Here is a 20515-nt window from a genome sequence, read left to right on the forward strand (position 1 = left end):
TTCTTTCATTCATTTATCACCTGTTATGAATATTAGCACCTTGCTATTTATAACCTTTGCCATGTCTGAAAAGCTCTGGGGTTCCCTCTTCCTGTTTTGGCTCTTCTCCAGGCCTGTGGCGATCAATTCGCCCTCGACTGAGAGGAAACAAGCAGTATATGTTGGGCCTAGAAGAATATGAGTCAATTTCTTTGCTGTTATGCATAGATAATAAAGGGCTGTAGCTACCAACAAGGAGACCAATATTATGAGATAAATGTATTCTTAAACTGTGGTCTAATAGTATTTGTAGTATGCATAATCTTTTCACATTAAACTATACACTGTATTAAACAATTAGATAAAAGGTAAAGACATGATTATACCCCCGCCCTGAACCCATTTGCTCCATCTGTGTCGGCTTATTTATGCCCCTGACAGCAGAGTTTAAGTGTGATGTGTCGAAGCTGAAGTAGACAGTTCAAGGATAAGCCGAGCATCCACATCTCAGTGGTTGACACTCTGAAAGATGGCTGATGGCTCCATCGCAGCCACTTACCTGTGATCCTCTGAGAGCGCTCAGTGTGACGGGAAACTGCAAAGAACTCCTTCAGCAGCATTTTACAGGTAAGTTTTTTAATTACAGCTTTTACAATCATTATCATTATTGTTATCATATTATATTCAATTATCATCACTACTCTCCAATAATATGAATTTAAATCATAACACAATTTGTTGTTTTTTTCTCAAAATGTACACATACAAGTAGCATATCTTAAATGTCCATAATTTAAAACATATCTCCTTTTTCGACCTAAAATGAAATTACAGTCAGTCTTAAAACTAAGTATGAAATGAACGTACAGTTTAATACACACACATACATACTGTACATACATACATACATACATACAATAGCAGTTATCATAAAAAAATGATAAAAATAAAATACACACATTTTACAAAGTCCTGACCCAAGCTTTCACATCATTAGATGATTGATATCATGACGTTCACTCTAAAATGGTTGATTTTGGCATGCATATTAACACAAATGCTTAACTCTTTTTTTCCCAGTTTGAACAGGATTTTGTCATAAAGCACTTTGCTAATTGTCTCATTGTCTGTCCTATTCACATTTGTGCATCTCATGTCTTTTATGGCTTAAGAACATACATTTCATCTCCCCTCTGTACACTCCCACTCCCCCTTTGAAGCTCCCTCTCCCCAAACCCTAGTGTATTGTGGTGTTCCTAGGCGGCGTATGTTCTATCATCAGTCTACATCGGAGTCGGATCACCTGCGAGGAGGTGTGTCGGGGCGTTGTTCTCCTGATCCGAGCAGGAACGCAGTTTTCCAATTTGAAAACTAGAAGTTCATTGTGTCAATATTGCCATCTCACACTCAGAAACAGAAGATGTGTTCACGATAGGCGATGGTCACTTTCTACAGGCCACTTTCTACAGAATCAAACAGCATCATGCCACAACTATGGATCAAGATGGAGTGAGAGAGAGAGAGGGAGAGAGAGAGAGAGAGATAGAGAGAGAGAGAGAGAGAGAGATGGATAAACACACATTCGCTCATTATTTTATCATCTTTTCAGAAATCATTCACTCAGTGTCTTTGATTCTTCGAGACGTCTGCCTCGAACGTTGTTGGTCATCTTCCAGTGTCCATTTCTGATTTTGATCCTCACTTCTTTTTTTTTTCTTCTTCAAAAATGTGTTTACTTTTTTTTTCCTGGGGTAAGGATGGAGGTGGGGTTCTACAAAATGGAACAAAACACACTTAAAGAAGCGTAACAGCTCCTGCTGAGGTGAGATGTCTGATTTGGCGTTCACACAAGCTATTTTTAACTGCAGATACAATCGGCTGCTTTTCTCACCTGGTGTGCTTATCTTTTAGCAGGAATATGTTCTCACGGACCCCGACTCTCCTCTCGGACCAGAGTTTACTGACAGAAAGAAGAGGATAGTTAGTAAATGTAAATATAATGTAGAACTATGAGACAAACAGACCAAGAAAACCTAGAAACTGTAGGGTTTGCGGTTCTCACTCTAATGGAACAAATACAATTCAAAAAGCCACTAAAGCGTTTGGGAGGAACTATTGTGAGGGACAGTGTTGGGGACATTTTATTCTGAAAGGCAACATTTTGCTTCCTGAGGAAATTAATTTCAGCAACTCTGCATAAAACAACAAAACATGTTTGTAGGAGAGCAAATACATAATATTTGCTTTCTTGCTGAGAGTTAGATTACACGACCGATCGTCTATGCCGTAAATATGAAGCTAATGGCAGCAGATTGTTAGCTTAGCTTAGCACAAAGGCTGGATATAGGGGTAAACAGCTAGCCTGGCTCTGCCCAAAGGTAACAAAAACATTATTTATCATATGTATTTTTTTTATTATTAGTTATTACTGAGCTTGTGAGCCAAATGCTCTTTTCTGCAGACATTTAGGAGATTAATACCACTCTCTTGCCTACAGGACTTATGAAGTCACCAGCAGCAGCTGGATAGCTTATCTTATCTTAGCATAAAAACTGGAAACATGGGAAAAGAGTATTAGCTCACTAGTTCACTAATAAATGTGTTTAGAAATGCTGGTAGGCAGTTATTTTGTCAGGCTAGCTATTTGCCTTTATATCCAGTCGTTGTGCTAAGCTAAGCTAACCAGCTGCTGCTGGTGACTTAATATTTACTATATAGGCAAGAGAGTGGTATTAATCTCCTAACTGTCTGCAACAATAAGCATATAAAGCAAAATGTTGCGATTTCTAATGAGGTTTTTCACACGCGGTGTCAGCCCAGTGCTGTGCGTCACGGTTTCCTTGTATTTGTCTGGCTGTTTGGAGCCGACTGACATGTTGAAATTACCCGTAATGTCACACTGTGTTGCTGAAAGCAGTGCTTAACAGATGTTTCACCTAAATTCCATCAGCCAGTTGTAAAGATGACATGGAAAACCCTGGCATTAAAACAAGCTGTCTGTGCCTCAGTTGACTGTACTTCCTGTATTCCCTTATTTCTAAAAGACCAGCCTCTCTGGGGCGGTTGAATCCAAACATAACGTAACTCAAAGCCATAACATAGCAACCAATCCACACAGTCCTCACAATAACCCAGTTTGCAGGTTTCTGTTTTGGGTTTAATTTTCCCACAACACAGGTTGCGAATACAGTCGGCTCTGGTTGAAATCTCTGACGCCGGAGCGTGACGCAAGCGGTTCACCGTCAAAACAGCCTAAGCTCTCAAACTCCTACCAGATGACGAGAACACAACCGTTTATTTTAACATTTGTGCTAATGGATAACATATTACAGTCACATTGTTTAAATCTCTTTCAGATTTACTGCAGCAGGTATTGACTGAAACCAGCCTAAGAGGAGAGAATTTAAGAACAGTCTTTGAAAAATGGTTATCAGCTGTATGTAATTTGTAGCTAATAAGCCCATATGGTTTATTAATAAGTGCTATTATTACCACTGATCGCACACTGGGCACCAGTGAGTGCTCTATAATGCTGCATGGTTGGTTGTGTTGCTTTGCTGAAAATTGTTTCCCATTCCCTTTGTGGCTCTTCTGTCCTCATTCACAATAGATCTCCACGCTTCAGCTCTTCAGTCATCAAACGCTTTTGACCTTTCGCCGAATTTTCATCACCGCTGTTCTCACTTGCGTGAGGTTTAAATAAACGGATGACGCCAGGCTAACGTAACACAAATTTTCTGCAGTGCTGCTGCATCACACATTTTTAATTTCAGCATGTTTAACTTTGTTAGTACACAGTGTGACTAGTTCAACATTTCATAAGGCTCATTGTTTTTCCTCTCACGAATGTTTAAGGAGGAAGACACCGCTGTGTAATGCCTGGCCCCGGCCCCGAGCGCTGCTCTCATGCTCATTCAGCCACTGCGAGCCGTGTCGCCTCACCTTCACTCTGGACTTTTCTCAGGGTGACAGAGGGGGTTGAGATGGCCGAGGCACGGAAGTTGGCAGGTAACGTTTCCGAGGAGTCGGAGGTCACGCCGCGGAGGTCCTTCTCCCTGAACATCTTCCTCCATGATGGTGACCGTGTAAATGTTTTCGTGCCGTCCTGTAGACGCCAGGAAATACCACCAGTGATTAAAAATAACAGCGCTCACAGTAGAAGCTATCTATTTCAGGGTCTTATTCATTATGCATTAGTGGGGTTTAACAAAGTAGTATTTGACAAAGCAGGATTTGTTGTGACAGTATACCACAGTTGCACAGTTTTTAGTCCTAGATGCTGTAACTAAGCAATTAGCAGTTGTGTAAACACAGCTGAACCAGTTTGGCATGCCAACAATTTGCCAGCAGTGGTACAAGCACTGACGCCATGAAGGCTCTCTTTACAAAGAATAGAGATATTTCAGTCGGCTGTTTTACCACCGAAAGGAAATTATCCTGTCACATTCCTAATAAAGGGCAAAAAGTTTGGATCAAAGGCCCTTTTGTTAAGTAAAATAGTCTTAGTCGGGGTGGCTACAATCAACACACACTCCCGCCTCCTGGCAGGAGCGATTATCTTGATTGATTTTCTCCTGACAGTCTGCTTTGTCGTACCTCATCTGGCCTCCTCTCTGTTCCCATGGAGATGAGAGCATTGTACTCCTTCTCCAGGAGCTGCCTCGCCTGCAAACGACAGACAAACACAGCCTTAAGATTATAATTAAGATAATTTAAGAGGTAAAGATAAAGATTATCTTGGCGTTAGGCAAGCAGAAGGTGTGGCACTGAGAATTTGTGACAGCGGTTGTGAGATAAGCGCTCGACAGAGGTGTTTTTTTTTAAATTCAGGGTCTACAAGTTGACGATACAGGTGGTGCGCTATGGAGTACCTGTGTGTTCTGATTGGGTATCTGCAGGAGGAGGGCCAAGTCAGTGTAGTCAAAGGTGTCATCGAGCGCCAGGAGGGCCCCATGCACCCCGCTTTCTAATAGGTTGTCAGCAAATTCTTTCAGGCCTATAGACTGGACCCAACACATCACTCGCTCGTTGGACCACACCATTACATCTGCAGAGAAGGACACAGGCAGTTATCACCAGTTCAGCATGTGTAACTGTATGTTCTGGCATCATGTGTGAAACACAGGCCTCACCTTGGTTCTGGTGTTGACTCTCATCCCTCCTCCTCTCCAGCTCCTTCCTGTCGTAGTTCAAGCGCTTCAAGCACATGATGCCATAGTGAAGACTCACCCTGTGTGTGCGAAAGACATATTTTCCTGATTTTCATCAAAGCTGGCAAGTACAAAGGCGCAAGAAGAGGGTGCAAAGAGGACGTAGACTGACAAACGTCACAAGTAAACCACGTATCTGTCTTTCAGACCTGTGGAAGCTGTCCACCATCTTCAGTTGGCCCCTAAGTTCTTTCTTGGTGAGGTGATCCAGCATGCGGGCATCCACCAGTGACTCCATGAAATAGGAGCGGTACTGGGGCAGACCAAGACTGGGCAGCCATTCGTTTCCCACCCACTCGTGGTTCATGTCTCCATAGGCCAGGATCTGGAGGACGGCGAGGAGAAGGTACAAAACAGTCTTGAACCTGAACCATCTACTATGAGCTGAATATGAAAAAATGTTTTTTAAAATGTATACTGATGCCATGTGATGTGGCAAAGGAGGAGGTGTGTTGTAGCCCAACAAGACAGATGAGGTGCTCAAAAAAACGAAATGGTTTATCTACTACGCATGTAGGTAGGTAAATAAAACAGTGCAACCTGTAAGTCTAAAGAAAACATGAAGTCCCTCCTGTCTGCAGCTGTCTCTCCTTCCTGGGAACTCTCTACACACTCCAGTGCTGTATATACACTGCTGGCCCACCAGCTATCGTGTAAAACATCCCTCAGCTGTGTCAGCTGACGCATCACAGGCAACAGGAAACATCTCTATAGATCGCTATATGTTAGAGTTAAGACAGGGATTTTGAGTTATGATAGATTGGTACCACTTCACAGAGGGTTTAAAAACTGTACTGACGACTTTAAGATTCATTTCTTAACAATGGCCACTTGTGTGGAGTCCATTTGAGGGACTTCCTGAGACATTAAAGCTCAGCAGACAAAGTGCTAGGCTGGAGGACAATGGTCACAACCTGGCATCCCAAAAACTGCTATAAAGCTTTAGCAAATGATTTATTAAACATTAATAAAGCATTGATTATAGCTGATAAAACCCTGCAAAGGTCTATTAGAGTGTTTAATACTCAGTCAGGAGGATGCAAGGTCACTGCTGAAGGAAAAGCCTTGTTGCTCAAATGTTGGTGATTTTTGGTCCCAGACTCCTTCTGGTTTTCATTACAGCCATCTGTTGAGGGGATGATTTACCACAGTTTTACCTTCAGCTGACGCAAAACAGGCTCGGCTAAAGCGTGCATAAATAACAGTTTACACGAGGAACAATGGAGCTCAAACGTCCAATCAAGTTGTGGGTTTGTGTTAGCGTATGGGAATGAGCGATTATGCAACCACCCTTGCTAGCACGTCACATTTGAGGATGTGTTCGGCAAAAAATAGCATTCGTAATGCAAGTTAGGCATGTGATTGAATAATAAATTAAACCTGTGTTTAATGAATATCACATTACACTGCGATATATCACCTGTGCGCCGCCAGAAACTCACCTGGTCCCAGCTGAACTCCTTCTGCTCCTTCAGGCAGAGAGGAAACGAAAGAGAATGGGGAGTTGCAAAGAGAGGGAAAGATCACCAGGGGTGAGTGTGTGTGTGTGTGTATGTGTGTGTGTGTGTGTGTTATGGTGAATCAGTGCCAGGGCAGAATGGAGAAGAAGAGGCGGGGGAGGGCAAAGGGAGGAAAAGTTTTGTTAGTAAGTGAGAATTAGTTGGAAAAACGCTACATCAAAACAGATTTTGAGGGAATAGTTAGGGAAAGGTGTAGCCAAACAGGCCTAATCAGAGACAAAGAAAAAGAAAAAAGCTCATCAATGCAAGATCTTTGATCATATTGATAAGAAAAAGAGGCCAAAACATAAAACAATCAAACATATTACAAATAATACAGAGAATACTGTAATGGTTTGTATCAGAATTGGTTTTATGTAAATGAAATAAGTGCAACAGCCATAAAATAATAATAATAATAATAATAATAATAATAATAATAATAATAATAATAATAATAATAATAATAATAATAATAATAATAATAATCTTACTGGTTTGGTGGCAGCAGTCAGAGACTCCATCTCAGCATGTGTCATCCAGATATTACTGGTTGACTGGAATGATATTTAAAAAAGCAGGATCAGCCTCCTTCCTTGACATGCGTGAATTTGTCACATTCATCGTGCTGTCTGATTGAGCCTTACAGAGCGAGTGCTTGCAGGTGCAGACGGACTAGTGAGGGAGACCATTTCCTGGATGGCCAGGCGGAGTTTGAGCCTGTGCAGAGGGTTGCTGATGCCGATCTCCCTCTGGATCTCTGTGTCCGACAGGTTGGCCATGATGGCGCCGCTCTTCACGTTGGCCCGACACGCTGCCACGTACCACGCCGGCATCCCCACCCACAGCTGGATGAACGGAAAGAAGACAACGCCTGTAATGATGATACTTCACAAACTATCAGGTGAGTGTTGCAGGCAGACTGTGCAGCCCTAACCTGACCCTGCTACCCTCAGATTTGTGCTAGTGAAGACGCTGGAAATCTACGTAAACTCATTAGTGACACATTATATCCGACTATCCATGACGTACCTCAAGCCATGTAACAACAGTCGGGCCGTCCCATGAGGCGAAAGGCAGACCCTGACGACAGGCTTCCTCTAGCAGGTCGTGCCTGGCAAGGAGAGTGGAAAACAGAAGTTTGACAGAGATTAATTTCTTCATATCTCACTTTACCACTGTCTTCTTTTATAAATAGAAAATTCCATTGAACTTGAGATGTTAAATACCGTGACACTTGTGCCAAGCAACACCAAAAGGGCATGTAATCTTTAAATGGCTGGCAGAACTGGAACCGAAGCCCCAGGCCTGGTTAGTGTCATGCTCTACCAAAGGCTGTGCCAGTTATTAACAAACTGTGGCCTCTCTCAAAAACATTAGAAGCGTGTTGAAAGACAGCTGATCTCACTTCTTTTTGCTGCGCCGGTCTTTTTCCACTGTCCCAGTCCCGAGTTTAGTCAAGCCTAACGGGTCGGCTGAACCCAGGTCATCGGAGGGCGTGGAGGCTGGAAAGGTTCAAAATAATAGTTACCTTATGAATCCACCTCACTGTTGATAATTCTCTCACTGTAAACAGATGCATATGTCAGACAGCAAAATGTCATTGTGAACCGGTAGTTTCCAGTCTGTTCACTGACCCAGCGAGGCAGATTCTCGCCCAGGTGCACCGATCCGCCCCTTTTCCTTTTTGCCAAAAAGACGGCCAATGGACGACTTAATGCTTTTCTTTTTGCTGGCTTTGTGGAGGGAATCCTGGCTTGCAGTGGTGACACCGTCAGCAGAGAGACTAGAAGGACGGAGAAAGGAAAAACAGGAAGAGCAGTGGAATCAACACAACGAGCATCTGCAGGCTAGTCTGTTAGCCAAATGAACCTTCTGGAGAGTACCTGCGAAATTCACGGTGGTCATCAAGGCCTGCGCCCGGGTGAGTGTGCGTCATTCGGTCCAATCGTAGGGCTCGAGGAACGGGAGGAGGGGTGGAGTCAATCAGGGCGAGTGCTCTGCATTCTTCGCCATCTTTGCTATTCTGCAGGGTGGAAAGAGTTGGGTCAGTTTACAAAGTTGCCTCCCTGAATTATCCTCATTTGAAGTTCATTCGTGTCTGATATCACAACTTCGACTCAGCACCTGTCTGTCAGTCTCCCTGGCAGGGGAATGCGGCAGGCGGGGGGTGGAATGTCCAGAGCTGGGTGGCGAGGGAGACGCCAACGTGGAGGAGGTGATGGAGGGAGTCATGTACCCCCTCCCGACACTGTCCCGACCTCCCAGCGAGGACGGTGGGAGAGGGGAGGCATCGAGGGCCACGCTGCTGACCCGGCTCTCGATCTCCTCTGCCCTCAGCTCTGTGCTCTCCTTTTCCTCCTGAATCAGCCTGAGGAGAGAGGAAAAGACGATTTTTAAAGCTTTGGTAGTTTTACAACAACAAAACAGAGAGCACATGTCATTTTGAATGCAGGCTGAAATATTGGTTGCCCAAATAGCCTTAGCATCTCAAATGAGTCTCATAAAATGCCATAATTGACATAAAACTCACTTAATCTCCTTGTTGATGGCCTCCAGTTGCTCCTGCAGCATGATGGCCAGTGTCTGTACATCTGTCTGTCCGCTGGGAGACAGCAGCTCCGATCCGAACAGAGTCTCCCTGTCGTCCTCGTCGTCAGAGCCGCCTCCCTCGCCGCCACCGTCAAACCCCGGACCCAGCATAGTGCCACTGTCCCACTCTCCATACTGGGAAGAGGGAAAAATTATTATTATCACCCTAGCAACAAAGTATCACAGCATAATCATCATCATTGTCTCAGTGTGAGTTTAACACCTTGTTGCTATCATCTCTAGGAGGCCCCCACCGGCCACGGTGTGCCCGCCTGACCACCACCCCACTAGACGAGCTGCCGTAGCCGGACGGGAGCGAGCCTCCACCCTGGGGGTACCGCAGCTCCGAGGCGCTCCCTGGAAGAGATCTTCGGAAGAGGGTGGAGGGAAGCGAGCTAACGCTGCCCGCCCTGTGGAAAGATCAAGATCTTATTTGTTATGAGAAAGTAAATGAAAAGCACAATGCAACAACAGACAGTGAAAACAAACTGTATTAAAAGAGTTGCACCCATATGAATTAAAGATGTAAATATTATTTGCATATTTGTCAGCCAGAGCAACACCCTCCAGGTCCAGTATTACAGATATTAGTGGAAGTAAATAGCAACTAAACAGAAGAGCAAACAAAATGTGTGCTCAGAAGGGGCAGCTTACATACAGCATCCCTTGGGAGACTTTGTTTTTATTTGCTTTTAATGCAGGACATATTGTAGAAATAAATACCCTTACAGGTTCATTGTATCTAACCTGGAATAAGAAGAGCCAGGCCGGCCTCTCAGCTGATCCAGCTCCAGTTGGATTCGCTCCAGCTCAGCAAGGAGCTGCTCCTAAAGCACACAGGAGGAAAGATTGTAATTTGCATTTTTTTTTCTCCAAGGGAAAACGACCTCTATTTGTTAAACACATCGCTTTCTAACAACATCACTTCTCTTGTTTGCAGGGAAAAATGGAACGAACTGGGTAAATTTCTTTACTTGAGAATCGAAGGTCAACATCTTTAGCAAAAAGTGGAGATGAGAGCGAGCAAAAACATGTTTTCTTTAGAACAAATGCAAGAGAGTGCTGTTGAAAGTGGACACACAGGGCATGAGAATAAACTGGTAACATAGCTGAAACGGTGAATACCTTATTAGCTAGAAGATCATCTTGGATTTTCTTCATATTGGATAGTTCCTCTGACAGAGCATTCTAGCAGAGCAGAGGAATTAATACTTTTTTAAAACCGATTGACATCACAAAATATTCTGCACCACTAATTACTCCTCTCTTTACCTTTTCCTCTAGCGCTGCCATCCTCTCTTTGAGGTGGAGCTGCAGTCTCTCGTTGGACTCGGACAGAAGCTTGTCCACTGTGTCCGAGAGGCGTTTGTTGTGTTCGTCGTTCATCTTCTCCCTCTGCCTCGCCTGAAATGAAGCAAGGCCATGACGGAGGTGCTCAAGACAGAGCGGACGGGGACAGCAGCGAACTTACATTCGGAAGCCAAGTAGAACAAAAAGAATGACGTTACCCTCTGCAGCTCTTGGTTCTTCTCCTCGAGTTGAGCTTCCATTTGCCGTAGTCGCTCCTCAAAGTTTCCATGGCGCTCCTCAGCCTAAATCAGAAGAAGCAACAATATTTCCAGATGCTCCTACGAGCCTGTTTCTGATGCATAAATGGAGGCTTTAGAAGCATATATGTCAGGGTTAAAGTGACTGTAAAATAAACCCAAACTTGAAATGTGACTGTCAGCGCTGAATGTGAGTGGTGGGTTGTGACGGGGTACAGCATGCGATTGCCCCTGACTCAAAGTACCTTGTTGAGAGCAGCAACCCTTTGGGCAAGCTGGGCCTCGATCTCGGGCAGAGTCTCTGCCCTCTGGAGGGTCTGCTGGAGCTTCTGCTTGGCTTCATCCAGACGTTCCTGCAGCTGTCTGTTCTTCTCTTCACTCTGGATGCACAGACAGATATGTACAGTTTAATTGTACTATAATGGTAAACACCACCACGTAACTTCATCAAACGTTGGATCATCTGAGACGCTCCTTACCTGTCTGTGCAGTGATTCCTTGCTGGCCAGCTCATTTTCCAGCTTGTCTTTGATGTCATGTAGAGAAGTCGCCTCCCTCTGGGCGCTGAGGTACCTGCATTCAACACCAAGCCACCATCAAATTATTCAAGCTGCGGTTCTCAGCCGACATAACATGATATATGTGATTATGTGAGAGGGTGTAATTTCCCCACCAGGGAGTGGGAGGACACGTCCCCCTCCGCTTTTCAAAATCTTATTTTTGTTGTACAGTTTCATTTTAATTCAGTCAGTGAAATTCCACTAAACCGTGTCCTCTTACTGTCCAACCAACAAAATCCAGATGGGAGACGCTCTGAGTTGATCAAAGTATTAAAATGCTCATCTGAGTTGCCTTCAGTTCTGAGAGCAGACTCAGAACATTTAAGCCTTACGAGTAGTTGAGAGTTATTTCAGGAGGTTTTTGTCTCACATGCAATATCGAAGACGCCCGACCCTTCTGGTGGAGGTTGTTGGGGCTGTATGCAGCTTGTGAGGAAGCATGCAGATACTTAGAAGTAAAGCTATAATTTATAGCAATAGTTTTTTTTGTTTGTTTGTTTTTACAGATAATGCTACTAAACAGATGCTAGAAAGGATCATCAATCAGAGACGATGCAATAAGATTACTCATGTCTGATCTCAACTCCTCAATTAAACATTTTAAGTATGCTCAACCTTTAGACCTGTAGATTTGGTTTGAGGAAAGTCAGCTTTTGGCATTCTTAATAAGAATGCAATGCAAATTTTATTATGTAAAACAACCTCAAACTGTATAAAGAGATGTCAGGAAGCATTTGCAACACATTGCAAACCAACAGGTGAAACATATGGTCCTTCTGCTATGTTCATTACAGCTGATGAAAAAAAAAAAAAAGCTGTGAGTTCTCACCAAAACTAAGAATAAATTCCTCAAACTCAGCAAAGGTTACCTGCGTTCTAGTGTTGTAATCCTTTCCTCCATGTCCTCCCTTTGGCAAAGGGCCTAGAGGAGGCAAAAAGGTACAGTGAAACAAGATGATGTGCAGTCCAGACATTCATGACATACATGCATGAGATAACAATCTTATTACATATTACTGTATATAATATCTAATGGCCAGGTAAGAGATACCTAACAGAAGGAGAAAAATGTAAAGGGTGTGTGGCCAGTGTAAGGAGAACCATAATACTGTGGGAGTCTATTTACAATTTCTTCTGCTTTTGTTTTAGACACCAATAAGCAAAAGTCTGCCTGCAAAATAATGTATATTAGTACGTGTCCAACATATGCCCTTTGTGTTCAAATATACACATGGAGCCCCGGGAATCGAGGGAGCCCAGGGTCTTGGCCAGGAAGAGACAGATTGGCCCTACAGACCTCTTTCACTTCCCTTTGGAGCTTCTGATTGGCCTCCTCTGACTTCGTCACCTCCCTCCTGGCGGCCGCAAGCTGTTCCTCTATTTCCCCAACCTGACGTGACACCGCGAAGGGACACAAGATGACACAGATTGAACCTACGTGAGTCAGTGTTAGCCGCCACAGCGCAGAGTGTAAATAGACATGACAGTGATTCATTGCCAATGTCTGTCTGCTCAATGTAAAAAACATCACTGACATAAGTGTAACATGATGAGAGCCTGACGCATCAGAGCCACAGTAAACAGGGGACGGGACATGTCAGGACAGGTCTCTTTTCAGTTTTTAGTTTTCTCTTCAGTGCTTTTATCCTCTGATCAGACAGGGGAGGTTTTATAGAGCAAAACATTATCGTGAGCTATTACACAAGACTCTGTTCAGCACATGGATACAGTATGTCTGTGATTGATTTCAAATGGCGTCTTATTGTACAGTATATAATACAATTATGGCTTCTCAGAGCAGCTGCAATAGCCTAACTGTCCACAAGAGGGAAGAGGGAGACCAGTAGACATACTGTGCCTAATCCCCCTCCTTCTTGGGATACACTGTTGGAAATACATGAGGAATAGCTTGGCTCTACTTAAAGGAGTATACTGAAGGAATTTATTATAATTGTCTGTGTTCATTTTATAAAGCAAATTAGTAAACAAACTAGAAACACAAATGCACTGATACAGTCGTAATGCACACATAAGATTCTATTTCTAGACTTGTGAGGACCCTCGTTAAATACATCCAGTCCCCACTGGTGCCCAAAACCATAACTTCAAAGGGGTAGTTTTGGTAAATGTTCCAGTTTGCTATCTTGCCAGGACTTCTTTGAGAAGATCAATACCACTCTCATGTAATTATAGTAAATATGAGGTTACAGCCAGTTAGCATAGCTTAGCATGAGGACTGAAAAGAGGGGAAACAGCTTATGAAAGGGAAAATGTCATCAAGCTAACATCATTTCAAACACAGCATTTATTGAACGATGTGGTTATCGAGCACTGTCGACTGGACAGGTGCGACCCAGCAAACAGCGTGTTAATGGTACATTAAAAAAATGTATGAGAAAGCCTCTAACCACAGTAAATGCACTGTTAGTGGTCCATTAAACTCCGTCCCACAGGCGGATATAATAACTATATATTACAGTTGTAACTAAAACATTTCAGCTAAGTGTGATAGAAATTAATACTCTTATTGCCTTTTGATTATGTGCACTGTCTTATGTTATGCTGTCTTATGGCTGAGTGAAACTTGGTCTTTTCTGCTTCTCGTGTGAAAATGCTCAACAGCCGGTTCCCAACAGGTGCGAAATGTTATCAGAAGTGAAGCTGTGATATTTGGCCTTCAACTTTTAATTCTCAGAAGATGGAGGCAGAGAATGATACCCCCCCAAGGAAAGGAAGATAGATAGAGAACACTGTGTAGTAATTAAAAGACGACTGTTAGTCTCTGAGGTTGACGGATGTGGGATGTTTTGTTAAGCACATAGCTGTATGTACACATATGATTACTGAACTTCATACAGTATCTCTCAGCCGAGCAAGCTCAGACGCTAATTTGCAAATGATTGACTGAATATTGACTCCTGATTTTCTCTTCGTGAAATCAATCTTGATTTCAGCGACATGTGATTTCACATTTAACACCGTCACCACATGCTAACGGTGAAATATTGAAGATGAAGATGTCCTCACTTTGCAAAAAATGTCCGCGCCCTGAAGTTGCAAACCTTACGTGGTCCTCACATGGCAGATAAACAGAAGCACACACTCACCTGCCGGCACATGAGGGCCAGCCTCTCCCTCAGCTGGGAGAGTTCAGCTCTCTGCCGCTCTATCTCCCCTTCTCGCTGTCTTTCCAGCTCGCTGTCCTCCAGGCCGGTGGAGGGGCCGTTGGGTAGTCGCTGGAATGATGACAATATAGAAAAAAAAAAATAAGAGTGGTGAAGAAAAATAATTAGATAGAATCTGCTGAGGGTGTAGCTGAAACAAATGACATGAGGATGAGGTACGACATAGAGTTAAAACCACACTGACACACCATGGTACCCATACATCTACTTTTCTACTGACTCTCTGGACGCTAACACATACACAAAAACAACTGGAACCAACATGCATAAAACCCTCCCTTACATCTTTCCCGCCGTCCACCCCTTGTTGACGTCTTTTAATTTGGTCTCTTAAAGAGATTACCTGGAAAGGGGGAGACAAAATGGGCAAACAGACGATACAAATGAATGTTCTTTCTTCACGCCAAGCATCCATGAGACACAGGAAGTCATTCCCTTTGGATTTTACCTCTTGAGAAGAAGCTGCAAGTTGATCCTCTAACATGGACACCCTCTCGAGGGCCACACGCAGCCTCTCTCGAACCTGTGGGGTAGAAGTTATATATTTGGACCGACCATTGCTATTATTATTAAAAAATAACAGTTTGAGCTGCATTTTTTATTGCAAGAATGAATTTGCCCTTTTTAAGCTCCTAAATGAACGTCCTCTTCTCGACCTTGCTGATAATCTTGCTAGGCCTCTGAAAGAATTCTAGCAATGATCTGAAAGTGCAACTTAAAGTGAGTGGTGAGAGGAAATTGAAAAATAATTGAAGTAACTTACTCCTACTTGCAGCAAAGTGTAGGAGGAAGCTTTTAGAGTAGCACGTGATCATATGCATGCTCAAAGCAGGATTTCCCATCATCTGCCCTATTGTTATGTTTTTTTAAGTATTGTTATTTTAAATGGGTAAGCATCTATAGAATATGCTATTGATGATTACATTGCAACAACTGCAACTTGTGAGCTAAAACTACCCTATTCTGATTTATACATATCATGTCACCATAACCATTGACATATTGTATAGTCAATACAAAACAATTGCTAAAAGGTCCGTGCTCATACTGCAGCCATCTAGGACTCTAGCATGCTACGCTAATAAGCAGGGTTTCAAGTCAAAATAAATTTCATCTAAAGTTTTTACTCTTAAACCTGCAAGAACTGACTTTTTTGCCACTTGGCTGCTGCTCAAACAAGCTGTAAACACAATAATTGTGCACTTTTTATCTACCAATAGTCACTCTCCTTTAAGCTCTGTTTTGCTCTCCACCACCTCCTGAGGGAGATGTCTGTCTCTTCAGCTAAATGCTCCACTTTGTTCACCAGCTAGCTGCTAACTTTCTGTCTATCTGCCTTTTGGTGGCAGCCCAGCTAGGCTAGAGATGAGGGTCTGAAAACCAAAACATGAGCTGAGAGACACTGTAAAGCTCCATCGAGTTGAGTTGGGTAATGATTCTCTGTAGATTAATCACTACATGCAACCCCTTTAACATAGAAGTAGTTGTAAGATCTGCTTTTTAATATATAAATGTTATAAATTTGTGAGTAGGACGTGAAAGTTTGACTTTTATCTTCAAATTTCACAATTAGGAGTTTGATGAATGCAGGCCCTGATCTACAATGCTGCAGCTTTATGCACCTTCTCATCCAGGGCCTTGTGGTGCTCAAACAGAGACTTGAGGGCCTTGAGGACTTCCACCTCACTGGAGACCCCTGCCGGGGACTGGGCTTGTCTTTTCACCACCGTCATCCTCAGACTGCGCTCGTGGCGAGACACCAGACACTCCAGGTGTTCCAGCAACAGCTACAGGAGGGGATGGGTTGAACGGGCAGGTGAATGCAAAGAGGTAAAAATGGACAAGAACAGGAGACCCGGAGGATGAGGACGGAAAGAGAATAAGAGAGACATGGAGGAAGGTAGGACAAGGGTGAGAGACAGAGAAGGTGCAGAGGAGTGGAGAGTTTAAAGAGTGACAATGAGATGAAATTATGTGGCGAGAAGAGCGCCGGGTAGCATAAAGGGACAAGGAGTGAGTGGGAGAGATAAGGGAAGCAGATATGGACATAAAAAGGAGTCACGAAGAGAAAAGAGAATGTGCCGGAGAAAGAGGAAGAGAAGGAGGAAAAAAGAAGAACCAGAAGCAACTGAAACAGTGTCACACCCACACAACCACAATGGGTGAGGAAGATAACACAGAGGCTGTTACAGTGCTAATAAGCAAAATGGCCGCTAAACATCTTACACGTGTGTTGTTTCTCTCCGCCTTGAGCTCAGCAATCTCCTCCTCCCTCTCCAGAAGCTGCTCCCGGCAAACGTTCAGCTCTTTAGTCAACACAGCAAACTCCTGTGGAACACAGAAGCTGCGTTCAGGGGCACAGAAAACAAACCGTTTAAATGTAAGGTTTTAATAGTTTAAGTGGTCTCCGCTCAGCCAGCCCGAGCTACGGTGGGAGCTTAAAGGAGCAAATGATAATTCTGGCCAGACATGGCCAAACCGAGTGACTGAATTGAATATAACTGGCCGCTCTCAGCATACACTAAAAATATACAAAGCCCTCCAGAAACACACTTTGTAAAACACCTGAGACCTGGAATGTAGGGAGCTGTAAATGATGTAAACCTACATAATAATCATGTAAATCACTGACACACTTTCCACCACCACTCACTCCTGCTCATCCTCCTCTGTGAACTCGCATTCATGGATGGATTACATCACACTGTTACACAATGGCTCTGCACTGGAATGCACAAGAGAGACCCCAAAAAACACAGCATCAATATGTCGTTTACAACGCCATCGGGGATACATTTGCAACTCCTGCACAACGCTAAAACAGAGTGCAAACAGAAGAGCGTGTCTTACACTTTCTTAAACAAAAAGAACCAGCAAAGAACCCTGGTGGAATCCACGGTTACTTCTTCTTCTTTATATCGCCATTAAGCATCAGTGTAGCCTTCAGCTTCAAGGCTTTTGCTGCTCATGACAATGGTGCGTTGATGTTTACAGCCAGGATTACCTGCTTTATGACTGTTAAATGAACAGTTAAAAGCAGACACATGAAAGTGGTCTGTGTTTGCACGGAGGAGGGAAGAGAAAAAGAGGCAGAGATCTATGCAGATGGTGACACAGTAGGTCCATTGGCTCTTGGCCTTATGGGATTCTTTCTTGTTTGGATAGGGGTCAGCTTCTCAGTCGGCTTCCCTTGTGGCCTTACAGTTTCTTTTCTATTTCCTCTCGTTCTGTGCTTGTGGGCTCTGGCCTCCCTTAATTCAAACGAACCCTATCTATGACGTGCAGGAACACAGAGGTACGTAAATACCAGATACATACTTGGAAACGCTTGCGTCTGGTGCGTGAGCTGCAAATTTATAACGCTTTACAGTTTGAGTGCACAATATCATAAACGCATGTGCATTCAAATGCAATTCAGTAATGCAGTGCTTTAACAAACACGAACACTGTGGAGTTCAGAATGTTCAGCTGTTCATTGAAACAGCATCAGAGCGGTATTTCAGGATGCAGCTCATGATTGTTTCCATTATTGACTAACCTGTGATCACTTTTGACTAAATCATCTGTAAAATGTCAGAAATATGTCAAGGCAAGTAAATAAGCCGCATCTTTGAATCACTTGTTTTGCTGTCGAGTGGTTTCGAATGTGTGGCGTTTGTGCTTGAAAAAAAAAAAAAGACTGGAGTCGTAATCGGTCATCAAAATAGGTGTTGAATATTTTTCTGGTCTTCATCTTATGGATTCATCAACCAGTTGTTTCAGCTCGAGAGGTGATAACGACGTGTTAGTTTGGCTGTCGTTTTGTCTTGTAATATTTGAGCAGAAATGGGAGATCAATGCACTAAATTGTATTGTGCTAGATTCCTTAGAATTTTATAATATTTTATCGACTTCTTGGAAACTTGAATGACAGTAAGCATTACAGGAAGACAACACACGGACATGTTATGTGCTGCTTGAGGAACACTGAGAGCAGCATTCAACATCACCTTCCAGAACCTTGAAATGATGACATGACTGAATCTCTCGATACTGGATTATTACAGGATCAACGCCGCTATTTATCAGAAAGCACGGCATGTGCTCGAATTTGATTTGGCTCGTTTATGCTCACGCATTTTCCACTTTTTAGCAGCTGGTGAGAACATAAAGGGACCTCGCATGTAGGGTGAGTCAGTAAAGTATGACAGGAAACTGTACATATTCCAAACGCACATAAAGAGCTGCAGGTTTGTCTCAGTGTGAAAAGAGAAAGTTGCTCTAAACGTAGGATGAAATCTTCAGATTCCAGTTATCATTAATGAGCAGCTTCACCCAGCAAACTTAAGAGAATCATGTATTCATTCAAGTTAAACTGAAGCCACAAACAAATATTAGCTTCCAGCATCATTAATCACTCACTAACAACTTGGTCAACAAACATAATAAAGCCTGATTACACAATAAGAGGAAAGCTGCGGATGCAACTTAGACTAAACAGCCAGAAGATGATAGGAACATAACCCGTCTGCATTAGTAAGAACAACATTAGTGAGGAAAACTCTGAAGATGCAGACGCTAGCATCCACTTTCTGGCTGCGTCTCTCTGCATGAACTGTCACTGCAAAGGCTTACTGTCTCATGAGCTCGCTTCACAATGACACACACTCAGAAAAACACACTCATACATAACTAGACGCTGATAGCACGGAGGATAAACAATGTTACCTCACAGGGTGGAACTTAACGGGCACATGCACGCAGTCGTACCTGTGGCAGAGCAATGGATAGCTGCCTCTGGAGCGACTCCTTCTCGTGCCCGAGCTCGCGGAGGCGGAGCTGAGCCGTGCCCAGGCTCTCCTGCGTCTCCCTCAGGTTCTCCAGCAGCCTCTCCCTCTCCGTCAGCATGTTGACCATTAACGACTCCAGGTTCCCCGTGCTGCCTCCTTCGTCTCCTCCGCCTCTGGGCTCCCTCCCACTGAATCCTCCTCCTCCCATCGCACCTCCGGGGCCTCCGACTCCCGCCCCGGCAGGTGAGGAGGGGCCCCCGCCAGTGCCGCTTCGCCCATCCTCAGAAATGGTGGGCATCACCTCGCACATCATCATGAGACCGCGGTGTGTGTGTTCGTCAAGTTAAGAAAGAAAACTAAACAGCAGATTGTGCGTGCAAAATGTCTTCGTGCCTCTGGGTTTTTATGAGCTTCTACTAAAAGTTTGATGTACAAAATATAAATCTTTACATCTTCAGTTTTCCAAAAATATTGTTCCTTTGGTCTGCATATCTTCCTCTGTTTATTGCCTTTATGTTTTTTCCAAAGCACTCACTTCTGTACGTCTTTGCTCGCTTGTCTTCCTTCACAAAGTCCCAACCTGCATGGAAAGTGATCAGAATGCTTATGTGTTCCTGCGTTATGCAAGAGGAAGAAGTATCTATGGAGAAGCCATTCCGCGGGTGGCTCGGCTCGGCGGAGGGTGAGGAAGGGAAGGGGTTGTGGGGAAGGAAGGAAGGGATGGAGGAGGACCGATGCTCCTAAATTGTGTCCAAGAGGCAGAGCTCCTCACAGCACCGGGGGTAAGAGCTGAAAAAGAGAGCAGGCATTGCATTAGATCCCCCTCAATAAACTTCACTGTGCATGGAACAAATGAGAGAGGACACTGCAAGAGTGAGCTGCTAGTTTAGGACAACACAGACTAAAGTAAGTCTATGGACAATGTGGAATCAGCATTTTTGATTAAATAAAGTAAATACTGTGCACCAATAAAATGATCGATAAAGGATCACTGCTTATACATCCACTCCAAACCTTTAGAATGTCAGGTGACTCTGATTGATGTGAAAGGTGGATTTAACTAGCATACACACTTGTAACTTGAGAAATGTCTTTAGGAGACAAGAATGAGACTTTTAAAGACAGTCCAAATAGTACAACTTTTTGTAATTCTGTGTCTTAATAAGGCTAAAGC

General features: G+C 43.6%; 1 protein-coding gene across 1 annotated transcript; it reads right to left on the reverse strand.

Annotated features, from left to right (window-relative positions):
* Positions 1-1643: 1643 nt before the first annotated feature.
* LOC121625297 (liprin-alpha-3-like) lies at positions 1644-19654 on the reverse strand. The gene is made up of 32 exons (XM_041963385.1): positions 19593-19654; positions 19322-19505; positions 16799-16900; positions 16195-16359; positions 15021-15095; positions 14856-14915; positions 14495-14623; positions 12685-12777; positions 12257-12309; positions 11307-11400; positions 11073-11207; positions 10789-10872; positions 10553-10684; positions 10406-10468; positions 10028-10107; positions 9504-9648; positions 9222-9415; positions 8803-9059; positions 8575-8644; positions 8326-8474; positions 8097-8193; positions 7721-7802; positions 7336-7536; positions 7183-7245; positions 6632-6658; positions 5339-5514; positions 5112-5209; positions 4851-5026; positions 4576-4644; positions 3922-4084; positions 1871-1939; positions 1644-1750 (listed from the first exon to the last, which is right to left on the reverse strand). The coding sequence occupies exons 1-31, from the start codon at positions 19652-19654 to the stop codon at positions 1887-1889; spliced, it is 3531 nt and encodes a 1176-aa protein (XP_041819319.1). The 3' UTR covers positions 1644-1750; positions 1871-1886.
* Between the last annotated feature and the right edge of the window lie 861 nt (positions 19655-20515).

The sequence above is a fragment of the Chelmon rostratus genome, chromosome 21 (genome assembly GCF_017976325.1).
Source record: "Chelmon rostratus isolate fCheRos1 chromosome 21, fCheRos1.pri, whole genome shotgun sequence".
Lineage (NCBI taxonomy): Eukaryota > Metazoa > Chordata > Actinopteri > Chaetodontiformes > Chaetodontidae > Chelmon > Chelmon rostratus.

Coding starts and splice junctions, on each gene's coding strand:
- LOC121625297 (XM_041963385.1), bottom strand. CDS start 19,654: ATGATGTGCGAGGTGATGCCCACCATTTCTGAGGATGGGCGAAGCGGC. Junction 16,360..16,798: donor CGGAGAGAAACAACACACGT/GTAAGATGTTTA, acceptor CCCCTCCTGTAG/CTGTTGCTGGAACACCTGGA. Junction 12,310..12,684: donor TCCAAAGGGAAGTGAAAGAG/GTCTGTAGGGCC, acceptor TGCCTCCTCTAG/GCCCTTTGCCAAAGGGAGGA.